General features: G+C 41.3%; 1 protein-coding gene across 1 annotated transcript in view; it reads right to left on the bottom strand.

Moving 5' to 3' along the window:
* cacna2d3a (calcium channel, voltage-dependent, alpha 2/delta subunit 3a) overlaps nucleotides 1-23,897 on the bottom strand; it is a gene marked incomplete at its 5' end in the record, with an annotated part of 142,230 nt that overhangs the window by 88,554 nt on the left and 29,779 nt on the right. The window contains 2 exons of the mRNA XM_079826478.1: nucleotides 4,203-4,365; nucleotides 20,879-20,938. Coding sequence (XP_079682604.1) covers nucleotides 4,203-4,365; nucleotides 20,879-20,938 — 223 coding nt within the window. The remainder of the gene's footprint in view (nucleotides 1-4,202; nucleotides 4,366-20,878; nucleotides 20,939-23,897) is intronic.

The following is a 23,897-nucleotide window of genomic DNA, read 5'->3' on the forward strand; positions in this document are numbered from 1 at the left end:
CAAGGTTTCTGATATGACTTCAGGAGGACGTTCCATTTTGGTTATCCACTATGGTCACACAGCAATGTTACAAATAGGACATTTTGGACATTAACAGAGCGTTCCTATATGGTTCCCTGTTAATCTGATGGGGACGTTTCATTCAGGACTGCGCTGTAACATATCTTGTTCAGTGCTCAGTCTCTACACTAAATTCCCATAACGTTTGCAGGACCTTTAGAGGACCATCCTAGAATGTTATTTTTTGGTCTTATTTAGGTCCTTCCATCTCTTTTACTGAATCTTTTCAGAGCATGTTTGGGTGAATCTACACTGGGCTGCTTTGCAAATGAGGGTCAGTAAAACACAAGATTTTCTTCTCAAAGATGGATCAATACCAACTGTTTGTCCAAATTCATATTCAGAAAATGTAACGTTAAATTTTGTGAATGTATGCAAATCGCCTTGGTGAATGTGCTTGTAAGGACGGATAATTATTTTTTTATTATGACGGCTAATGTGGTTAAAGTTACCATTGCCTATGACTGGATTCACAGAGATCAGAGCTATGTCATTAGTTTTATTGTTAAGAAGTAATAAAAGTGCGCTTCTGAATGGTACAGGTGGTGAGCATTTTCAAGCATTCTCTGTGAATACAGTAAGAGACAATGGTAGCTTTAGCCTCTTTAGCACATTCAGAAATGCCATTTGCAAACACACTTTGTTAAATGCAGTACTTGAGTATATGAAGTTGGATCACGAAGGGTTGGTATTGATCCAACTTTTGTGCAAATCCTGAGTTTTACTGACCCTCATTTGCCTCACAGGGACGTTCTGAGAAAGTTCTGGGAACATCAAATTTCCAAATAAAATAAAGTCACGGGCTGCATCCGAAATTGCATACTTTCAGAATAGTAGGCGAAAAACAGAATGTGACAAGAGCAGTATGTCTGCATTCACAGCAATCATATAAAATAGGCAAAAAAGTACCCAGATGACATGCTACTTCTGGCGAGATTCTGACGTGAGTATCTGATGGACACTTTACTATCCCATGTGGTCATGGGAGAGGATTTGTGAATGACAGCGAAGTGACGCAACAGACGCTGGAATGTAAAATGACAATGACAACATGGCAAATGTAGTACGTCTAGATTACATTCATGTTAGAGGGACTTTAGTTTAGGTTAGCGATGGGAGAAATTAAGCTTTTTGAAACTTTGAATCAACTGAACCAATTGCTTCGCAAAATGATGTGAAATGCTTGAAGACGCCAACGCTGTAAATGCAGCGAAAACTTAGCTCAAACATGCTTAAAAACACCTTTTACAAAACAATCATAAGTTTTATTGAAATTTGAATCAAATAAATGCATTTAACAAATCATCTAATACATTAAAAAGGGTTTTTGGTTAATCGGCCCAGTAAGAGATTTTTTAAGTACAACTTTTCTTTTTGTTATACGAATGTCATTAAAATGGCTACAAATTTATCAAATTGATCCGAGATCAATAGACACTGGTTCATGGGTTCACTGCGATCGCCATCTAGTGGCAAACCACTGCAATTTCATAATGAAACCTCGTTTACTGAAATCACGTGACTTTGGCAGTTTGATACACGCTCCGAATCACTCGTTCAAAACAAATGATTTTCCAAGGTTTCAAAAGCACCAATCACTACAGGTTACATTGTTACACCAGTAGGTGGTGGTCTTTATTAGTGGACCATTCAACCAATTCACTCAAGAACGCTGATTCATTCAGGAACAAAACGAGGTGTTAAAATTATTTGAACTTTGAACACCACCTTCATGGTTAAACCAATACGCAATGTGTCGCAGCAATAATGCTAAAGCTTACTTTTCACTTCATGGAAACCAATGCATTTGCCAGTTTATTTATTAAGAACAAAGAATATTTCGGAAAATTATAAATAGGAAAATATTGATCACTTTGTCTTCTGAAGTAAGCGATCCGATAGCTTTCTCTCAATTGCAAAAAAATAAAACGTAATTAAATCTACACAAATCACAAGTTACATATATAAAACGGCAAATTAAAACAGAAAAAAATAGCAAGATTCCATCCTTGACTTTGATTTATTGTACCATACTAACTCCTATTCCATTGCGTCATAGGTAACTGACACTATCTGCAAAATCCTATAAATTATAAATCATTATTATAAGACGACCATTGTGAAACAGGGTAAGGCCATTTTAAACGCTAGTTTGATGTACTAGCTCAAAAATGGATTTTGTTCAATTTTAACCCAATAATCTTCAGCTTTAAAGTGCAGCAAAGCCACAAAAAAAAAAACATACAAATACTCTCACTCAAAATGATTAATATTCACTAGCTGAGCAGTCCATTGATAAAAGTCCTTCCTTTTTTACAATTAAGCAACAGTCTTACCCCAGAGTCTATTTTGCATATGAAAGAGGAGAGAGGGATAGCTCTCAGCAGAATCTTGACTAAAGTGGTGCTTTATCCACAAAATAAACGGCATAATCCTTAAGTGTAAATGGAGCAATGCATTCTGGGGACTCCTTATGCCTGTTTTATCTTCCTTCTTCTGCTTTCACTTTTACAGTGAATATAGTTTTTTTTCCACTGAGAAGATTTTCTTAAGTAGTTAGCCTTGAATAATTTTTATTATGTGAGTTTTGTATTGAGAAGTATATAATACTTGATGTTCAATTGCTTACACTAATACATGTAATGTGGAACTGCACCACTAGGGGCTCTAGTGAGAAATTGTGTTGAGTAATGTGGAGAATGTAACGATTCTATTGTGTGTAGACTTTGGCTGAATCCGAAATCACCCCCTAAACTCTCAAATCACTATTGCCTACTTAAGTCCACTAATACAGTTCACTTGAAGGAGTGAATATAAACAAGTGAGTGAAGTCGGGCAGCCGCTGTGTGTACATCGGCTGTACACTCGTTATTGCGGTGCAATGTGGGATAGAATAAGTGCACTCAATAACATCCACTATGGTTTCGGACACCACTACAAATGGCTGTCCCCTCAAATAGTGACCTGTTTAAGGGTATAGGGGGCGATTTCAGATTCAGTGTCCGAATTCACTCACTCGTTTTCATTCATGGACTACATTGTTAAAAGCGCTATATAAATAAAGTTGACTTGACTTGACTATATTAGTGGAGTATTGTAGGGAATAGTGAATGAGTGTATAGGGGCAATTTCAAACACAGCGTTTGTTTTCTGAAAAAAAGAATAGAAAACCAAAAAGCAAATAAACTGTTATCACTATTTGGTTGGTTCTTGTTTTGCATGTGTAAATCATTTCTTTGTATGCCTGGCCAAAAATTATGTCACTCAATTTGTGTTTCAATGCATTATCACAAATAAAACGATTGCTCCAAGAACAACTACGGAATATGACTGCAAAATCTTCAACACATTTTGCATAATATTCAAATAAAGGGTGAAGGCCGGACATGACTATTGGCCACTACTGTATTCATTTTGACTAGTAAAATACAATTAGTAATAGTAGCCATTTATTTTTTAGATATCTACAAGTGAAATTATGAGTGTTGATAATAGCATTAGAGCTTGTACCCTGGCACTTCTGCTACTTTGCACATTTATATTAATTTGCCTCTTCAATGATCTGCCAAAAAAATTTGCATACAAAATGAATGGAAATTATCAAGTCAGGAGTATGACTACAAGCTCTAAATCCATTTATGAGATCCATAATATGTTATATTGTTACAACTACAAATGTGTAGTGTGGCAATAAAGATCTTCAGTATCTTCCAATGTAATTCTTACTTTAGCAGAAATCTTGATTGAATTATGACTAATAATGCTGCGTTATTATTGATCTGGAAAAGTTACTTTATTAAACCCACCCCAATTGTGCCTTTTTTTATGTTTCTTTTTCTTTTAAAAATACTGCTTTAAAAAAATCAGCTGGCATTTAATTTATTAATACGTTTTGTATTAGTAAAACAGCATATTTAGAAGACTTTATACAGTCAAAACACATGATCTCAAACAGTGAGACATTCAAGTATTGTGATATGAAATATCAGCAGTATTTGAACATTGATTGGCCAATCAAATTAAGGGAATGAGACGAATTACTAGATAAATGTGTATATAAACCTAGAGCATCAAAAGCATTATTATGGTGTATGTCATCTTAGAGTGAGTGCTGTGTCTAGCGTATGCAATGCTGATCATACCTTTGTTGTACATGTTAGTGGGCACCTGGACGACACTGAGGCTGAGGTTTACAGACAGATTGTTGAAATGTTCATTTGGCTGCAGGATGAATTCTCCACCCAGCTCCACGCTCTTGCCCTCTTCATCCATCTCATTGATTAACACGGCATTAAAGTACTCGTACTGTCAGGAAAGAGTAAGAAAGATATGACAAGGGTGAGGTCATCACAAATTAAAACAGTCTGTCTTGAAGAACCTAAGAGAAAACTGTGAGAACCATTGTGTCATGGCAGAGCGAATGTACATGTGAGTTGCGATACTCAGCAAAATTGGCTAATTGTCGTTATTAACAAAAATCAAGATATCCATTTTTTGTCAATATCACACACCCCTACACTACAGTCCATCCTGCTTACAGTGATTGCAACATTCTCTGCAAAAATCCTCTGCAGGAGGTAGATTCATTTCTTTTTTTAGCTCCCAAACTCAGGAATAGCCTGTCCAGCATTGCTCTGTATTTAGACACTGTCAACTTATTTCTAGATTAAAAACTCATCTTTCTAGTCAAGCTTACACCTAATTCATCACCTAAACACAGGTTATGCTATTACGTCAAGCAGAACCATAAACACTTCTCACATAATATAAATTGTAATGGTTATGTGAATGCCATCCATGCTAATATGAGTCTGTTAATTTGGGACTCTTGGGAGCATCCTGTGGATGAGCCAGTGAAGCAATAGACTGACAGATCCAGATGTGGCCCGGCCAGATGTCCCACAGTCACACAAATAATGACTACTGTCTGTATCTGCACCAACCTGATAGGGAATTCAGACAATCATTTTATATGTCACTCCAGGACTCTGCGATGGACTTTATTTAGGACGAATTGTAAACTGACAACAGAAAAATACTTCAATGCCAATGACCACACCCCGATCCAAAGAGGGATTTTACCACCAGACACTCCATCCACATGCACCTCAGCGGACAATATGATTAGCGGGCTACTTCGGTATATGATTCCCATTTGTTTAGGAATTTGGAGCAATGTAATCGCTTTTAATACTTCTCATGTCTGTTTAAAGATAACTGAAAATGCAGATAATCTCACTCATTGTAACACAATAATAGACTTTTTGATAAATGGATTCAGAAGATTCTGGGATGGGTCAAAATACCCATTGCTAATTTCTAACTTTCTGTTGTGTCTGTTTTGTCATAAAGACAAACAAAGCACTTTACATTTTTACACTTTAAAAAAAGAAATAACATTAGACATACATACATACACTATATTGCCAAATGTTTTGGGACGCCTGCCTTTACATGCACATGAACTTTAATGACATCCCATTCTTGATCCGTAGGGTTTGATATGGAGTTGGCCCATGCCCTTTGCAGCTATAACAGCTTCAACTCTTCTGGGAAGGTTTTCCACAAGGTTTAGGAGTGTGTTTATGTGAATTTTTGACCATTCGTCTAGAAGCCCATTTGTGAGGTCAGGCACTGATGTTGGACGAGAAGGCCTGGCTCGCAGTCTCCTCTCTAATTCATTCAGGTCTCTGTGCGGGCCAGTCAAGTTCTTCCACACCAAACTCGCTCATCCATGTCCTTATGGACCTTGCTTTGTGCACTGGTGTGCAGTCATGTTTGGGACAGTAAGGGGCCGTCCCCAAACCGTTCCCACAAAGTTGGGAGCATGAAATTGTCCAAAATGTCTTGGTATACTGAAGCATTATGAGTTCCTTTCACTGGAACTAAGGGGCCAAGCCCAACCCCTGAAAACTTTACACTTGGCACAATGCAGTCTGGCAAGTACCGTTCTCCTGGCAACCGCCAAACCCAGACTTGTCCATGGGATTGCCAGACAGAGAAGCGTGATTGGTCACTCCAAAGAACATGTTTCCACTGCTCTAGAGACCAGTGGCGGCGTGCTTTACCCCACTGCATCCCACGCTTTGCATTGCAATTGTTGATGTAAGGCTTGGATGCAGCTGCTCGGCCAAGGAAACCCATTCCATGAAGCTCTCTACGCACTGTTCTTGAGCTAATCATGAAGTTTGGAAGTCTGTAGCTATTGACTCTGCAGAAAGTTGGCGACTTCTGCGCACTGTGCGCCTCAGCATACACTGACCCCGCTCTGTGATTTTACCTGGCCAACCACTTTGTGGCTGAGTTGCTGATGTTCCCAATTGCTTCCACTTTGTTATAATACCACTTAGAGTTGTTGAATATTTAGTAGGAAATTTCACGAATGGACTTGCACAGGTGGCAACCTATCACGGTACCATGCTTGAAATCACTGAGCTCCTGAGAGTGATCTATTCTTTCACAAATGTTTGTAGAAGCATCTGCATGCTTAGACGCTTGATTTTATACACCTGTGGCCATGGAAGTGATTGGAACACCTGAAGTCAATGATTTGGTGTGATGTCCCAATACTTTTGGCAATAAAGTGTATCAGCTGGCTCTCATTAGAGTATTAGTAGACTGTAGTAGATGGTTAGTAAACAGTTGTTCCTGAATGCCGTTTGAGCGAATTGGTTGAATGAATGACTCAAAGGGTCCTATTTTACTGCATGGCGCATTTGCATTTAGGCCGTGTCCGAATCCACTTTTGCTAGTTTAATGATGGAAAAAACGGCCTGTGTGCCCGGCGCATGGTCCAAAAAGGTTGCTCCTAGTCTCTTAATGAGTCATGGGTGTGTTTTGGGAGTAACGTGCAAAAAAACAATAAAAGTCTCATCTCCCATTCCCTTTAAAAGCCAGTTGCGCTAGCACCATGACGGATTTGCTATTTACATGCGACCAGAAAGACTGAACGCTTCTCCAGAGAAGAATCCTTTTAATTTATTTAAAAATGTGTGTGCTGCTGTGCGTCCCTGTGTGTGTAATAAGCAGAGTGTACGTGCGTTGTGCACCACCTATAGGCTCATATTACTAATGCAGCCTTTAAATAACACAAAAAATACTGCAGTATTTTGTTGGTCAATAGCGCAGTCGTTTTCAGTTCCTCAAAATAGCAACGCGCCAACAATGTGCCTGAACACACCTGGTTTTCAGACCAGACGCCCATGGGGGAACAGCGCGAGTCCATTTGCTATTTAAACAACGTGACGCTGGACATGAAAATGATAACTGCGTAGGGCTGAAACTAGCAAAAAAAACACTTGCGTCGCGCCTGACATCGCATTGCCCCGGTTGTATGATAGGGCCTAATGACTCACAAATTAAAAGTGACTTGCCACCACCTACTGGTGGTTTAGTTTCATATTTATTGTATCTTTTAAAAAATATTTCAAAATTCAACACTTTATTTTGAAAACATTGATCTCAAAACATTATTATTAATATGCAATTATAACTGCAGGTTAAATGCATTTATGTCCTATCTGTCCCAAAGTTACTTATAGTTAGTAGAAATCTAAAGTGGACTATCAAAATAAAGTGTTACTATGAAAAATCTAACCAAAGGCCAAGTACCAGGATTTCAAGGACAATATGGATAAATAAAACATGTTCAACACTCTGTTGTCACTTTGTATTCTATTTATTCTAAATAGTACGTGATTAGATTTATGGAGTCCCAACTCACAGTATGTTAATAAAACAGTATGCCAAATATTTTTCAGATAGGCCTAATCTTTTACAAAATGTGCATCTGTGCATGCTTTACAGAATAATATTATCCACAATCCCTTGCACTAAATAAGGGACCTATCTCCTATTTAAGGGAACAGAAGTGCTTGACCTGTTTTTTGGTATCTTGAACACCAACAGAAAATGGCAAAAGGTGTGTTATCAAGACCATTTTAAGACATAGTAAAATCTCTCACATCTATACATTTTACACTACACTCTCAAAAATAATCCATCACTAGCAAACTACAGCCTTTTGTTGAGTAGTAAAAGTATACAAGGTGGGACACATTTCAATTAATCAGGGCAGGGTAGAAAAATAGAAGTAGAAAACGCAAACCTCTGGCCTTGCGGGACATTTTGGAATACACTACATCAGGTGAGAGACATGAAAATAACTGCATTTAATCCTGAAATCCTCCCAAAAAGATAAGGGATGCCAAGCATTTGGGGAATATGGGGACAGAATGTGCTCTCTCGGGTTACACAGACAGACGACCAGCGAAATTTGAGAAACAGCAGCGCTATCAGAACACCAGAGAATAGCAGCATGTGCAATGTCTTAAACAGCAATAGAAAAAATGCTTTAAAAAAGGATCTAAATACACACACACACTAACATCGTCATGCACGCAAAATCAAGTTAAAATACCACATTATGATGCTGACATTGCTACATTTACACATATACACAAAAACAAATACTTGCTCTGGCACACACAACCCTTTTGCCCTTCTCCACTGTCACAGGGTTCATATTTTTAGCACTGCAGTGTACTGGAGGAGCTATTAATAAATCATTCAGCAGTATTATATTTACAGCAGTGCTGTCATCTGCTCACTGTACTCTCTTTTCAGCACTGCTGTATTGTCACAAAAGACAAAAAAATAGTTTACAATAAATTATCTTGTGTTATAAGATCCTATACCAAAAATTATGACCAAAAAAGCAGAATTTAGATCAGAAGAAGAACTCAAAAATGTTTTTTAGTGGCTTTGGCTTTGCCTACATGATCTCATTAGCCTTTGAGGCTTCGGTAAATAAATTATGGTTATGATCATGATTGAATAGACACTAAATCATAAAACATATTAAATATTGTATATATGTTACAGTTATGTTTAGTTCTGTCAGTTGATTGTGTTTTAGTTTAGTTTTCCCTGTGCCCGGTTGCCAGAGTTCTAGTTCCCTGTTTGTTTCTATGGTTGTAAAGTAGTTCTACATCTGTTCTGCTTTCTGCCTGCCATCCAACTGCTCTGTCTAGAGCAGAAGGAGCAAAATCTAGGGGACCACACTAAGGACTTGATCTGGCGTGCCTCACACACTATCCAGATCGCTCGCTTTATGTGTTCTACTTTACCAGCCACAGTGGGATGATCCAAGGAATGGTTGGTCCTTTGGAAGATTTTGCCATTTATGTGGAGTAGGTGCTGGTGAATAATGGATCTCCGTTCACCATCTCCCACGCCGAAAAGGACATCACCAGCCTCACTCGGGACCCAGAGCCTAGCTAGCCGCCTCCCACACACTGCAGGGAGCATATGCCAGAGCCCACCGCAGACATTGAGCCCAAGCCTGCAGTGATTTCAGCGCAAGACGGAACAAAGACTGAGCCAATCATCGCCCCGGAGCCCGAGCCCAACGGACTGCCTGACCAGGTGCTCAAGCCGGTTACACCATACATCACTGTGGGTGTCCTCATGGAGTTTGAGGGCATGGATTGGAGCCACTCCCACAATTACATCGCTGAGGGTTAGCTGCAGCTGGCCTCTGTTAACTATTATGAGGAAATATAAGAGGATATTTCCCTGTGTCTCCTGTTCTCGCTGGTCCCGTCCAGCTCCAAGTATCCTGTGTTTCTGCTGGTCCTGTTCAGCTTCAAGTATCCTGTGTTTCCGCTGGTCCTGTCCAGCTCCAAGTATCCTGTGTTTCTGCTGGTCCCGTCCATCTCCAAGTATCCTGTGTTTCCGCTGGACCCGTCCAGCTCCAAGTATCCTTTGTTTCCGCTGATCCCGTCCAGCTCCAAGTATCCTGTGTTTCCGCTGGTCCTACTCAGCTCCAAGTATCCTGTGTTTCCGCCTGTCCCGTCCAGCTACAAGTCTCCTGTGTCTCCAAGGACCCCGCCTAGGCTCCCTCTCCCATCTTCTCTGCCCATAACAGCCAGTTCCTTGGCTCCACCTCCAATGGTTCACTTCAGTCCCTCGGCTCCTCCTCTGACTCCACTCTACTGTGTGGATCTGCCTCGGGACTTCCAGTCTCCAGCTCTGCCTTGTCAAGAGGATCCCCTGGCTTTTCCTACATCCGCGGAGCCCACTTTGTCGCTCCACCTCTTCGGCTCCATCAGACTCTGCCTTCCTACCAGCTTCACCTCAGTCCTCTGGCACCCTGACTCCACCTTGGATGCTCGTCTCTGCGGCTCCACATTGGTCTCCAGATCCATCTGTATCGTATGGTCTCTTTGGCTCTGGGTCTCCTCCTCCATTGACTGGGTCTCCATCAGTTGCCCACCTGGGTCTGCCAGCCAAGTCACCACCATGGCTCATCCCTCCTTCGACTGTGGACCTTGGTCTGGGACCCACCTGGCACCTCCCGCTCACTTCTATTCCCTGGTTCCTCAATGACTCTTCTAAGCCCTGGTTTCTCCTCCCGGCATGTCCTGTTCACCAGTCCCTTGTCATCCTCCAGAGCCCCCACCCTCCCTCCTCAGTTGGACTTTCATCTATTCGTTTACACGCATGAGGATACAGGTTGTTATGTTACAGTTCTGTTTAGTTCTGTCCGTTCTGTCAGTTCCTCAAGCAGATGGTCATTTGAGATCGGAGCTTACGAATGTTACATTTCTCACAATGCTGACAGTAAGCCCCCTTGAGCACTGACCTAGAATGCTCCTCTCCCATGCACATCAAACACATCGCGTGAGAGTCATTCGCAGTAATATAGCGTGAACAAAACAAGTCACACAACCTGAATATTGAATGTTGACAGCTTAACTCCTGACTTGTTTTCACAAACACACAAGACAAACACGCACAACAGACATATGGCTTCAGAAGACAAAAAAGCTGCAGACACATTCTTTTATATGGATTCAGTGATGCGCAACACTACGTTACAATGTCCATATGTTCAGCCAATCAGATTGGCGTGTTTAGACACGTGCCTCATGCAGAAACATTCCCATGGCATCAACGGCATGACGCAGCGTTGAGTTCCACTCGAAAGGGAACAGGGAACTAATGAGATAACCTTGGCTTTTCACATATTACAAGCTTTGTATACTCTTAAACATACAGGGGGTTTATTGGCATCTATGGCTTCTTGAAGAACCTTTAACATCCCTGGAACCTTTCCACTGCACAAAAGGTTCTTTTATAGTGTAAAAAGTTCTTCTGAGAGTAGGTCTCAGGCTGCAAGTATACATACGGGTATACAAAGTGTCTGATGCTTGTAAAGTGACTGTGGCGCAGGGAAGAATATGCTGACAGGCTCAGGAAATTGAGTCAGCAGTCTGAGAAGGACCATTCAGCAAAAACTGTACACTGGTCCTCAGAGTTTTCATACATCTGAGAGGAGAGATGTTTCTGAGGTCCTGATGTCTTAACTTACTTCACCTTAACAGGGGTGTGAACATACAATGAGAGGGAATATTTCTGCCTTCCTAGCATGTAGCCTACCTGTCATCCATTACTTCAGTCACATTATACAGTCATAAGCCCTATTCTGACGGTAATTGTGTGGGACGTAAGGTATTTTCATCATTTACAGGGGCTAGTCTGTGATTTTATTGCCATCCAAATTCAGAATTCAGTGTTTTTCTCCCACCACCCACGTAAAAATCCCCGGCTGAATTACCTACTCTTACCCACTGTTTAGACAAACACCATGGATGTGTGGTAATTTAATTGCCGTCTGAATCCACATCTCTGAGCTTTCAAAAGAGATTGTTTCAAAATTCACTGTTTATATCCTTTTTGACCACTGCGGAGCACCGTATCGTTGCACTTCACTGTAATTTGGATGCATTTTAAAGATCTAGCCTGCACTCTTATTACTGAAATGCTGGAAAGTATTTACAAGAATAATCTTTTATTACTGTTTAAAAGAGAAAGAGAAGAAAAACATGTAAACATTTGAAATGGGCCATTTTTTAAACAGGAGATTTAAATAATTAAATAATTTTCTATTATCAAATTAAATATGAATTTATTCTTATTATTCCAAGCCGACATTTTATTTACAGCAGACAATCATTCGACTGACCACGTGAGCAGCATATTCCCAGGTTCGTATGATCATAAAACTCGCTCCTCCACCGTGTGAATAAATCGCCATCCGAACGAGTTTTATCACTGAGGTGGCATGCAAATTTATTTTTACGGATGTCCACACCAGAAACAATCACCGTCCGAATAGGGTTATATATTCTATACTACCCTATTGCACCTGAATGAAATGAAATGTCGTTCCAAACTATATGACTGCCTTTCTGCTATGGAACACAAAAGAGGATATTTTTGAACAATGTTTTTTTAAATATCACTTTTTTTGTGTTGAGCAGAAGAGAGAGAGTCCTAAAGGTTAGGATTAGGGTGATGAAGTGATATTATGGGTGGCTACACTTTATTTCAATAGTCCACTTTAGTCCTTCTACTAACTATAAGTAATTTTGTAACTACATGTCAACTAACTCTCATTAGAACACTGCAAAAAATGCTCTTCTTATTTAGTATTTTTGTTTCTTGTTTCCAGTCCAAATATCTAAAAATTCTTAAATCAAGTAGCATTTACTAGATAAGTAAAATGACATAAGATATTTGTTCTTGTTTTCTGGGGGAAAAAATAAAAATGAAGTGAGTTTTTGCTTAAAACAAGCTAAATTATCTGCCAATGGGGTGAGAAAAAAATCTTTTTTCTGTTTGGGACAGAAACAAGAAACAAGATTTCAATCAGAAACAAGATTATTTTTCTTACCCCATTGGCAGAAATATTTGCTTGTTTTAAGCAAAAAACTCACTTAATTTTGATTTTATTTTCAAGAAAACAAAAATATCTTATGTCATTTAACTTATCTAGTAAATGCATCTTGATTTAAGAAGTTTTAGATATTTAGACTAGAAACAAGACAAAAATACTAAGAAAGAAGAGCATTTTTCAGACTGTAGGATTATGGTCAAAATACAGTGTTAGCAGAAATTAAGCAGACAGTCTACTAGTACTCTAATGACTTCTTGTTGACATGTTGCAAATTTAATTATAGGTTGTCTAAAGTAGACTATCGAAATACAGTGTTACCTCATGGGTTTCTTCTGCAGAGGAAAGTTTACATTTTGTCATTTTGAGTGGACGGTGCATCTATCTCTCACAGGCTTACTTTTGTTCATGTTAAATTAAATATGAACCAGATGAGGTAGGGGACTTCCTTGACATGCCTCATTTCTTCAATGCCAGCAGAGAGGCTGGCAGTAAGAAGATCCAGTTTAAGGGTCACCTCAAAGGAACCTTGAAAACTATATTGCTTCTTTACAGACACAACTGTGTAGCCAAAGCCTTCACACTTACTGCACAAGGACATATGGGTCACAGGCTGGGCTTCATATCCATCTTCACTGTCAGAACTGACTAAATTAACTCTTAACTCTCTGAATATTCACTCTGAAATCAAAACACAGCTTAGACTCATTGGTTCCTCCATTTCACATGACTTAAAGTCATTATGCCAGAACCAATGAGGACTGATATTATTTAATTTGGGTTTTGATTTAACCACTTAAATTAAACACTGCTTTAAATGTGTGTAATTTTTTTGTACTACTTTCATGTTCTATTTGTAATCAAACTTTTGGACCACATTGACTTTGTGTGAACAAAAATCAAAGGGAAGATTCTTCAAATATCTTCTTGTGTGTTCCACGGAAAAAGAAAATCATCATAGTTTGAACTGGCATGAGGGTGAGAACATCACTGATGGGTGAACTATCCCTTTAAGGCATTTTAGAAGTGCTTGAATGAATTTAAAAGAGGGATTTATAATGTATCAAATACATAGCCTCCATCCATTCTGCACAATTACATAAATGAGATTTTCTTGGCCGTCATAAATATCATGCGGCAAAGAGAGCAGATTATGTGCTGAATTTCCACTGATGTGTTTAATCTGCATTATTTTTGATGGCAGGTGGACATTTTAACAACCTCAATTTTGACAAAACTGACATTTAATAGCACCTAAGGTTTTACTAAATAGGGCTGCCAACTTCAGCAGAGGAAAGTAAAGGATCTTTTTCTCCACTTACATAGCAAACATATTTCATTTCAGACTGGGGTTGCAAAGGAGCGGAACATTTTCTGTAAATTTCCAGAAACTTTCCAAAAGTTTCTGAAAAGTTCAAAAAAATTCTGGAAAGTTTCAAAAATTTGGGAAAGTTTCTGGAAACTTTTGCAATCATATTTCAGACTGAAGTAAACCTTTGCCAGCATATGAGAATGTACCACATTGTAAACAAAAACATAATGCTACACACAGTGTATGCCTGAAGCCATGCATGTGTATTAAAATAATTAAGTGTTAGGATGCATCCGTTTTGATTTTGACTTACTGGTAAACAAAGTCATTGTATCTGTTGAAAAAAATTTATAAATTTTGATGTCACACACCATTACTTGCATATCAGTTCTTTCAGGATCTCTTTTTTCACCGTTTCTCTATCCTGCCTTGATTCTTCCCTGTTTGTGTAATGCCCCAAACTCATGCTAGAGTAGTATTTTTGTGAAAACTATTGAAATGTAATTACATACTGAAGCGTTCTCAGACAAACCAAAAAAAGGGGGGGGGGGGGGGGGGTCCCATGTTGATTAAACACGGACGGCAATTCTGTTCCCTTAAATATGGGACAATATTATATGGAAGATCTGGCAACCCTAGTGTATTCCCCAAAGAAATTAGCAGTACTTGTCACATACATTTAAAAAGGTGTCCACTCAATTATATGTTGACAGTCAAATAAGTGTCCTAAAAAGCTACTTTCCTCTGGCAGCCCTTAGCAAAATCTTAGGTGCTATTAAGTGCCAGTTGTGTCAATATATTTCTGAGGGTGTTACAAACGTGTAGAAGGATGCTGGTGTAAATGCTGCTCATGTGCAGCTCAACACAGTCTCTGGTCTCCACCTGCCAGCAGAAATAACGCAGATTAAACACAGCAGTGGGAATTCAGGACATAAGCTGCTCTCTGCCTCACATCTCTGCTGTCGTGTGACATTTACTACGCCCATGAAAATCTCGTTTCTGTAATTGTGCAGTATGGAGGCACAGACTTAAGCCCTGAGAAAATCCCCAGCAAGAGGAACGGTTTACTCAGAAACCTGTCTAGCATAAATATGTATGGATGAGAAGAAAAAGGGAAGATGGAACCAGACTTTTACATTTGTGTCATTTGCCTGTGCAAAACTTACCACAATGCTTAGGAGTTCTAGGGGTTTGCCAGGGTGGTTTCTAAGGAGCTGCATAGTTGCTAGGGCGTTGGCTAGATTGCATTTCTATGGGGTTCTGGTTGGTTGCTACTTTAGGACATTGCTAGAGTATTCCAGTGAAAGGAGTACTCATTCATAAAAGTAACAGCTTATCTCTCCTACACAAACTGCATGATTTGAGGTATCAATTGTGTCCTTAAAGTCCCCCTAAAGTCAATAATTTCATCCTTTAAAACTCGTCTTTGATCACCAAAATGACATATTTAAACGTTTTTTTCCTTGAAAAAAAAAATCTTCATGCCTTAAAATAGCTTGAATGTAACTCTACACCCTTGCTTAATTTACTATTCACAAATCCACGAATATGAAGTGCATTAACCGGGTATTTTAAGTGCACTTTTTCTATTTATTGGCTTCTTTTCCTATCACAAATTTTAGTAATCATCATAAATTAACATAGTGTCATTTGAAAGCTTAAACACTCAAAATTCATCCATTTTGAAATTGGACATTGCATTATGAAAGGGTATTTTAAAACATTTTAACATAATATCACATTTAAATTTGGAACACAACTTGGTTAGACATATGGCTTTGATTTTCTAGCAATATTAGGGTCCAAATTATTTTGTTATGCAAATGAGCCCCGCCTCCACTCACTCACTCCAGATCCACTCGCACAACTTTACTCAAGTTACTGTAGTAAACGCTGCACAATGGTATCGCTCTCTACAACGTCAGACACACAACGGTTATTAACATGATTAGCCTTTGGCTTGACTATGTTATCAAACAGCTAATAATGTGTTGCTCTTTCTCTTTTAAAGAGAAAATACTCAATGACATGAATTTGCATATGGTTTGTCTGAAAGAATATTAAAACATTAAAAACTTGATTTTCACCACAGGGGGACTTTAAATACAAAAAGTGTGGAGTTACAAGTTAAAATTTAATATTAGGATTTAGGGTTTCTTCAAATCACCAACCACTCTGACCATGAGTCGGATTCTCTGGTTACCTCTGACCGTTCACTTTGAAGTTGGCCTTCATAAACATTATTTTAGAAACGTTTTGTCCTAACATTTACATAACGTTCCCGGTTAGCTGGGATTTCTCTGAAACTGCACCCTCCTACCAAAAATACACTTTTACAAGTCTTTCGTTGCGTCCCAAATGACACACTATGTGCTCTACCGTCTAGTGTATAATTTAAAAGGCTATTTTGTCATTCAACATCATACTCTGATGTAATTAAATTCTACGTAATTAAAGCTGCGACTCCTGAGTGCATGAAGTGTCCAACAGTCCACACTTTGTTTTACCGGTTAATTAAGTGCATCAAACGGGAATTTTAAGTGCACTTTTTCTTTTAATTGCTTTTTATTGACTTTTTTTCCTATCACATATTTTAGTAATCATCAAGAATTATCATAAAGTGTCATTTGAAAGCTTAAACACAAAAAAATATCCATTTTGAAATTGGACATTGCATTATGGAAAAGGTACTTTAAAACATTTTAACTGAATATCAAATTTAAATTTGGAACACAACTTGGTTAGACATATGGCTTTGATTTTCTATCAATATTAGAGTCCAAAATATTTTGTTTAAAACCAAATCTTATGATAAATTGTTTGTGAAGTTCCTCATTTGTAAGTCACTTTGGATAAAAGCGTCTGTTAAATAAATAAATGTAATTTTAAATATGCACATAAATAATTTAACAGATGAGAGACTGAGAGAACAAAAAGGGGTAAAAACACGATGTGGGGAAAGCTACTGGTCACCTCTCACCCTCACTGGATAACATACAGTTTCCACGCTGTGAAGTCACATGCGTATAATCAGCTCTCGGCTGTATGTCATTTTCCTGCATGGTTATTTCCATGAGGATTGGCGGCATCAGACAGCGAGAGCACTGGAACAGATTATGAAGCTGAGGAAGTGCTCTGCAATGAGCAGATAAGAAAACACTCACTGCCAGCCAGAAACCCAACAAACAGCCAAACCAGGAGAGACCGTCTGTGAGGAGGATTCACCCTTCAGCAGCCTTCCGTGTTTATTTATTTATTTCTCGCTTCTAACGTTTGACTTCTCCATATCATCACTACGGGCTAAATCAGAGCAAGAAGGTTTCAATGTAAAGCAGCGCCACTGGGTTCATATTCATGGTTCATAAACCCTCAGCACAGCTGCACGTCTGAAGTCAGTGAGTCCAGAACGGAGCTAACTCAACGATATTGCTCCATGCTTTAGGGTGTATTCACACTGGGCAAGTTTGGATTAAAACAAACTCTGGTGTGATTGCTCTGTTAGTGCAGTCCATTTGAATAAGTGTGAACGCTTCCATCCGAACAAGCGGACCGAGACCCCTACTGTCTTTTGTTTTGCCCCTTTGACCTCACACAGTTCTATTAGTTTGGCTATTGATATTATAGACTGTTGCTAATAAATAACAAAGGTATTTAAAAGTATGCCATTGGGTGACTTTACAGTAAAAAATTAAATTTTAACAAATTTGTATAATAAATAATAGTATTTATGGTAGGGTAGTGTCATGGTATCATTCCCTGACTGTTATTTGATTTGTCTGTGTATTTAAGAAATCTGAACTGAAAACGGAAAACTTTCTATGCGTTTTGGCCATTCATTAACATGACAACAGCGTTTTGGGGGCCTGAAAATGCAAGCTTTTGAAAATGGTTTTCAAAATACAATGTTTTGAAAACCATACTGTGGCGAGGTTGACGAGCGAGAGACACACCGAGGCACACCGAGTTCTCTCATGAGGGAGCCCGGAGGCATATAAGGACGAGCGACACTAGTGAAGGACTCGAGAGTGCTTCGCAGGCAGGGTCCGAAATTAACACCCGCCAAACGTCAAATGCGGGTAGATTTTCCGTTTGGCGACTAAATTCAAAAGGCTATCCGCCACACTGGCGGGTGATTTTCATACCAAAATAGTAATGCAATATAATGTGTTTGCCAGTAACTAATCTGGGGACGAGGTGAGCCAGCCACAGAACGTCTCTACGCTCCAAGTCTCGGGGGCCGGAAGGTAAACAGTGCCGCGAGACTTGAAGCACTAGAGACGGTCTGTTGCTAGCTAGTACTGCAGCTAACTTGCGGTCTGCAGCTATCTGCTGCATATTAGCTGATATGTGGCGACATTTACCGGGAGTGAGCCAACCTTTGAAATGAAAACTCACAGACGAAAAGGGGGATGAGTTAAATAAAAAAAATTTTTGTGAGAAATGGAGGTATGGAGATAATGGAGTTTCAAGAGGCTGGCTACAATATGATTCAGACGCTGTCGTGATGAGTTGTTCGGTGTGTCGCCAGTATGCTAAAGATAAAAACAGAAACAACTCATTTGTCATCGGAAATAAATTGATGAAACTTGAGAACATTCGTGACCATGAACACAGCAAATGTCACATTGCCTGCATGTCTGTGTCCCTGGCTCAATCGGAGCCTCTACTCTTGAAAAGCTTACTTACCATTTGTTGCTCTGTTTTTACTTCTATGTACTCTTATTCATTGTATCTGACATGTTTCATTTGTCTTAATTGTGTGCCTACTTGTTTGACATTTTTGCACTCTGTACAGAACTTTTGGTCAACTACAGTTTCTATAAGTGCTTTACAAATAAAGTTGATTACATTTTGATCAATTTAGATTTTTTTTATTATACATTTCAAATTTTGCTCTGGACAATTTTTTATGTTTGTATTCAACATAATACCTTATTATCTCAATTAAATGTACTGAAATTAATGTATATGTGACAAAAAAAGACTGTTTATTATTCTGGCGGGTAAAAAATATGCTTGGCTGGTGGATTTTTTCATCTACCAGTCCCCGTGGCAGGTGAGCCAAAAAGTTAATTTCGGACCCTGCTCGTTCTCAATCGTTCTCGTTCTCAATCGCTCATTCTCAATCACCCACCGGTCTCACTCACTCCTCCCCTGTCTCTCACTCGTCAACCTCGCCACACATACCTTTAAAGGCACAGTATGTAATTTTCCGCCACTAGCGGTCTCTTATTCAAAACAAAGGCATGTCTTGACTCCTTGATTTGGCGGAGCTTTTATTCTGCCGCAGACAAGCACTTCAGTTTCTTCCGCCCGTGCGTATGTGGGGGAACGCAGTGCTGTTTTATCATATTACACACATTTGAGAGTGTTAAAGTTATGTTATAAAGCTACTCTGTACGTTCGCTCGGCGCTACTATGAGACACTTGTTCACACTGAGCTAGATTCATATTAGGCATGGTAAAACATGGTACTCGCGGTAAATCAAGAATACCAGACTTAAACAAGAAGACTAACTGTGTTGAGCTGTAGAACAATGATCCAAACAGTTGCTCACTAGTTGCAAAGCGTCTTTGGTGTTTCCATGGTCTCTACAAAATAAAACGGACATCACGAGTATGTTATCACTGATAGGCGATGCACGCATTGGCCTTTGGAACATCCAGGACTCTTCCCAGAGCTGACCGCCAGCCAAAATGAGCAGAGAAGAGAGAGGTGACCTTGAGATCATGTGTGGAGATGAGAGAAACTTACAGAAGGACAACCATCACTGCATTGCTCCACCGATCTAAGCTTAATGGAGGAGAGTCCAGACAGAAGTGCAAGACACTTTTTCCCATGCATGCTTTTAAGGACTATCAGACGCTCAGATTGTCTGGTCTGACGAACCTCAATTTCAAGTGTCACATCTGGAGGAAACCAGGCAGCGTTCATCAGCTGCCCCGTGAAGTGTGTGGGGTGTTTTCAGAGGACTGGTCAGGGTCGAGGACAAAGTTGCACGCAGCAAATATCCTTAAGGAAAACCTGATTAGAGCACTCAGGACCTCAGACCTCCAACAAGACAATGAGTGGCTTTAGAGACTCTGTGAACGTCCCTGAGTGTCCCAGTCAGTTAATGAAACTGGGATAAATATTAAATCTGAGCAAAATGGACCATGTGCTCACAGTCAAATCTAATCTGGGTTCGACAGCATTGAAGGAGTTACCAAAATCAAATAGATTTTACATTTTTGTCGCATAAAGAAAGTCATATGCATGTAATATTTATATTTTTATCACAAAAGTATTACGTTTGACTGTAAGTCAAAAGCTTTCGTGGCTGTAAGAGTAACAGTAATGCCGTTGATTTGCTGAAAATCTGACTGTAGTTTATGGCTGTGCAACGTTGCATAGAGCTCATGTGAAGTCTGAGACCACCTGAGGCGTTCACTGTGAAGAAATAAATGGCTTTTTACGGTAGATTAACCTCCGACCTTTACATGAGCAGTGACAGAGGGTGTCTCAGTAATGGATGCCCTAGTGCAATGTGTTCAGAGAATGATAAACAGCTACAGTTCTGCATATATGCTTCTTTTACATTGCTTTGTGCAATGCATTTGATTATTATGAGATTTAGGCGCACGCAAACATTATATATGTGTGATCGAGGTAAGGTCAGATCAACAGATGTTTCAGTACTAAGCAGTTACAGCTGAACATCTCTCATTAAGTGCTGTTGCCCTGGTGAAGAGATGCAGTTACCATGGTAACTACAGTTGTTTCTCACCTGTAGGTCAGGATCCTCCTCATGATTCAGGTGGGCTTCCTCTGCTGCTTCCACCAGCCGCTGGAGGGTGAGACAGACGGATATTACTGTACTTTTTGAAAGGGTTCTGTTAGTGATCTCTCTATCATTCATTCATACTCACACACAACACATGCACACACAAGGCAGTCGATCTCTCTGTAAAATAATGGAGAAGACTAATTGGTTTTCTCTTACAAATGTTATAAATTAAATTTAATCGAGGGGTGGGCGATATATTAGCCTGGATGCCAGCCGAACTTAGCCCCGCCCACAACATTTGAGGTCGGGAAGTTCGGTCTGGGCTTGATCCGTTGTGCGACAACTATGCTCAAAGCAGAGCTGTTCGAACCAATCAAATTGTCAGGGCAGGCTTTATACGATGATGGACAGATGATCAACAGTAACGTAGTCATCCACGTCACCAAAGAGCGCTTGGGTTGAATTCGATCTAATCCTAAAAGGAAAACTTGTTCGTATATGCATTCACCTTTACTATTCTCTCAAAAATTATGATTGTGTTGGTAACAGACTGCAAAAAAATAGGGACATAGTGTCCGTGACATCACCCATAGGCTTCTGATGAGCCGTTCTGAAGCGCGAAGTATGGACGAGATGGCTGTTGCCATCTTGGCAGCGCGACATCGCGCGTCACTCCCGGATAACAGAAAATGGACAAAAAGGCGGGACGTGGGCGGAGCTTAAGTGACGCGATGACTAACGTCTCGGTTACGGATGTAACCCTCGTTCCCTGAGGAGGGAATGGAGACGTAACGTTAGTGACTAACGAATGGGGGTTTCGCTTAGAAGCCTATCAACTTCGAGTTTTGAGAAAACGCCCAATGGCGTGCCAATGCCATGGGGCATGCGGAATTTGCATACGTAGCTCCGCCTCACTGCGTGAGTATATAAGGAAGTACGAGGCAATATCGCATTATGTTACCTGCTTGAGGAGCCAAGACTGAACTCCTGCGTTCCAGGCAACACAGCTGATGTGGCAAGGGGACGTTACGTCTCCGTTCCCTCCTCAGGGAACGAGGGTTACATCCGTAACCGAGACGTTCCCTTTCGTTCAGTCACTACGACGTAACGTTAGTGACTAACGAATGGGGGTCCCAATATAATCCCGCCACTCAGCCGTCTTCCAGCGCCCTGCGTAAGTGTGAGTTCCCTGTCGTAAGACTAGTACGGACGAAGGACTCCCACTTAACACAGGATTACCAAGGTACACTGGGAAGCATATCCCAGTGAGGGAATGCCAAGATGCCTACCCGTGGGGAGGACTTAAGAGACACATATGACCCGGAGAGGGCTGCATATGGAAGATCTCTAGGGTACCAGCCGAAGGTGGATTTTTAACCCTAGGGGTGGCGGGGACACGCCAAGGGAAGAAACCCGCTCACTGCGGAGACTTACGGTGAAATACACATGTGGGGGTCGCCGGAGGGAACCATGCACATGGGGCACCTGGCCGGACATGAGGGTCTGGGCTCGAGAGGGCAGACTGAACTGATGTCGGCGTCGACAGTGCTGGAGGAGCTCAGGGCTCTCGGGGAGCTCACCTGAGGAAAATATCGCACGTATCCAGTCCGTGGAGTGGAGTGGCGAGCAAGCGAAGACACCTGAGCCTGGCCCATCACCGGCCCCTCGGGGGGGCGAGTACATAGTCGGACACTGGCTCCACTCGGAGATTGTAGAATCTGGCGAATGTGTTGGGTGTCGCCCAGCCTGCAGCTCTGCAGATGTCTGCTAGCGAGGCGCCATGCGCTAGAGCCCAAGAGGAAGCCACACTCCGGGTGGAGTGTGCCCTCACACCAAGGGGACATGGTCGGCCTTGCTGCTGGTAAGCCAAAGCAATGGTGTCCACTATCCAGTGAGACAGCCTTTGCTTTGAGAGAGCACTTCCCTTCCGCTCTCCACCATAACAGACAAAGAGCTGGTCTGAGGTCCTGAAACACTGCGTCATGTCTACGTAGGCGCGGAGAGCGCGTACTGGACAGAGCAGTGCCAAGGCTGGGTCTGCCTCCTCCAAAGGCAGCGCTTGCAGGTTCACCACCTGGTCCTTGAACGGAGTGGTGGGAACCTTGGGCACATATCCAGGCCGGGGTCTCAGGATCACGTGAGAGTTAGCCGGCCCGAACTCCAGGCACGCTTCGTCAACCGAAAATGCCTGCAGGTCCCCGACCCTCTTGACTGAGGCCAATGCGGTCAGCAGAGCCGTCTTCATAGACAGAAACTTAATATCGACCGACCGCAAAGGCTCAAAGGGAGGTCTCTGCAGAGCAGTTAGTACTACTGCGAGGTCCCAAGAGGGTACGAGAGGAGAGCGAGGAGGATTCAGTCTCCTAGCTCCCCTCAGGAACCTGATGACCAGGTCGTGCTGACTTACCTTTTTGTTCTCCAAGAGATCGTGGTGGGCAGATATTGCGGCCACATATACCTTGAGGGTGGAGGGAGACAGCCTTCGCTCCAGCCCCTCTTGGAGAAACTCAAGCACGGACCCGATCGGACATTTCCAGGGGTCTTCTTGGCGGGAAGAGCACCAGGTGACGAAGAGGTTCCACTTCAACGCATAGGCATGCCGAGTGGACTCTGCCCTAGCGGAAGTGATGGTGGCGACCACCGTAGGTGGTAGGCCACTCAAACCTGCCGGGTCCCGTCTAGGAGCCACACGTGGAGGTTCCAAAGGTCGGGACGCGGGTGCCAATGGGTGCCCCGTCTCTGAGTAAGGAGGTCCGGTCTCAGAGGAATAGGCCAGGGAGGGGCTGTCGCAAGGAGAATGAGTTCGGGGAACCAGGTCCGGCCGTGCCAGTACGGGGCGACCAAAAGGACCTGCTCCTTGTCCTCCCTGATCTTGCACAGAAGCTGTGTGAGTAGGCTCACTGGGGGAAACGCATATTTGCGTAGGCCCCGCGGCCAGCTGTGCGCCAGTGCATCCGTGCCGAGCGTGCCCTCGGTCAGGGAATAATATAGGCTGCAGTGGGAAGAGTCGTGGGAGGCA

Source organism: Gobio gobio (assembly GCF_949357685.1).
Source record: "Gobio gobio genome assembly, chromosome: 10".
Taxonomy (NCBI): Eukaryota; Metazoa; Chordata; class Actinopteri; order Cypriniformes; family Gobionidae; genus Gobio; species Gobio gobio.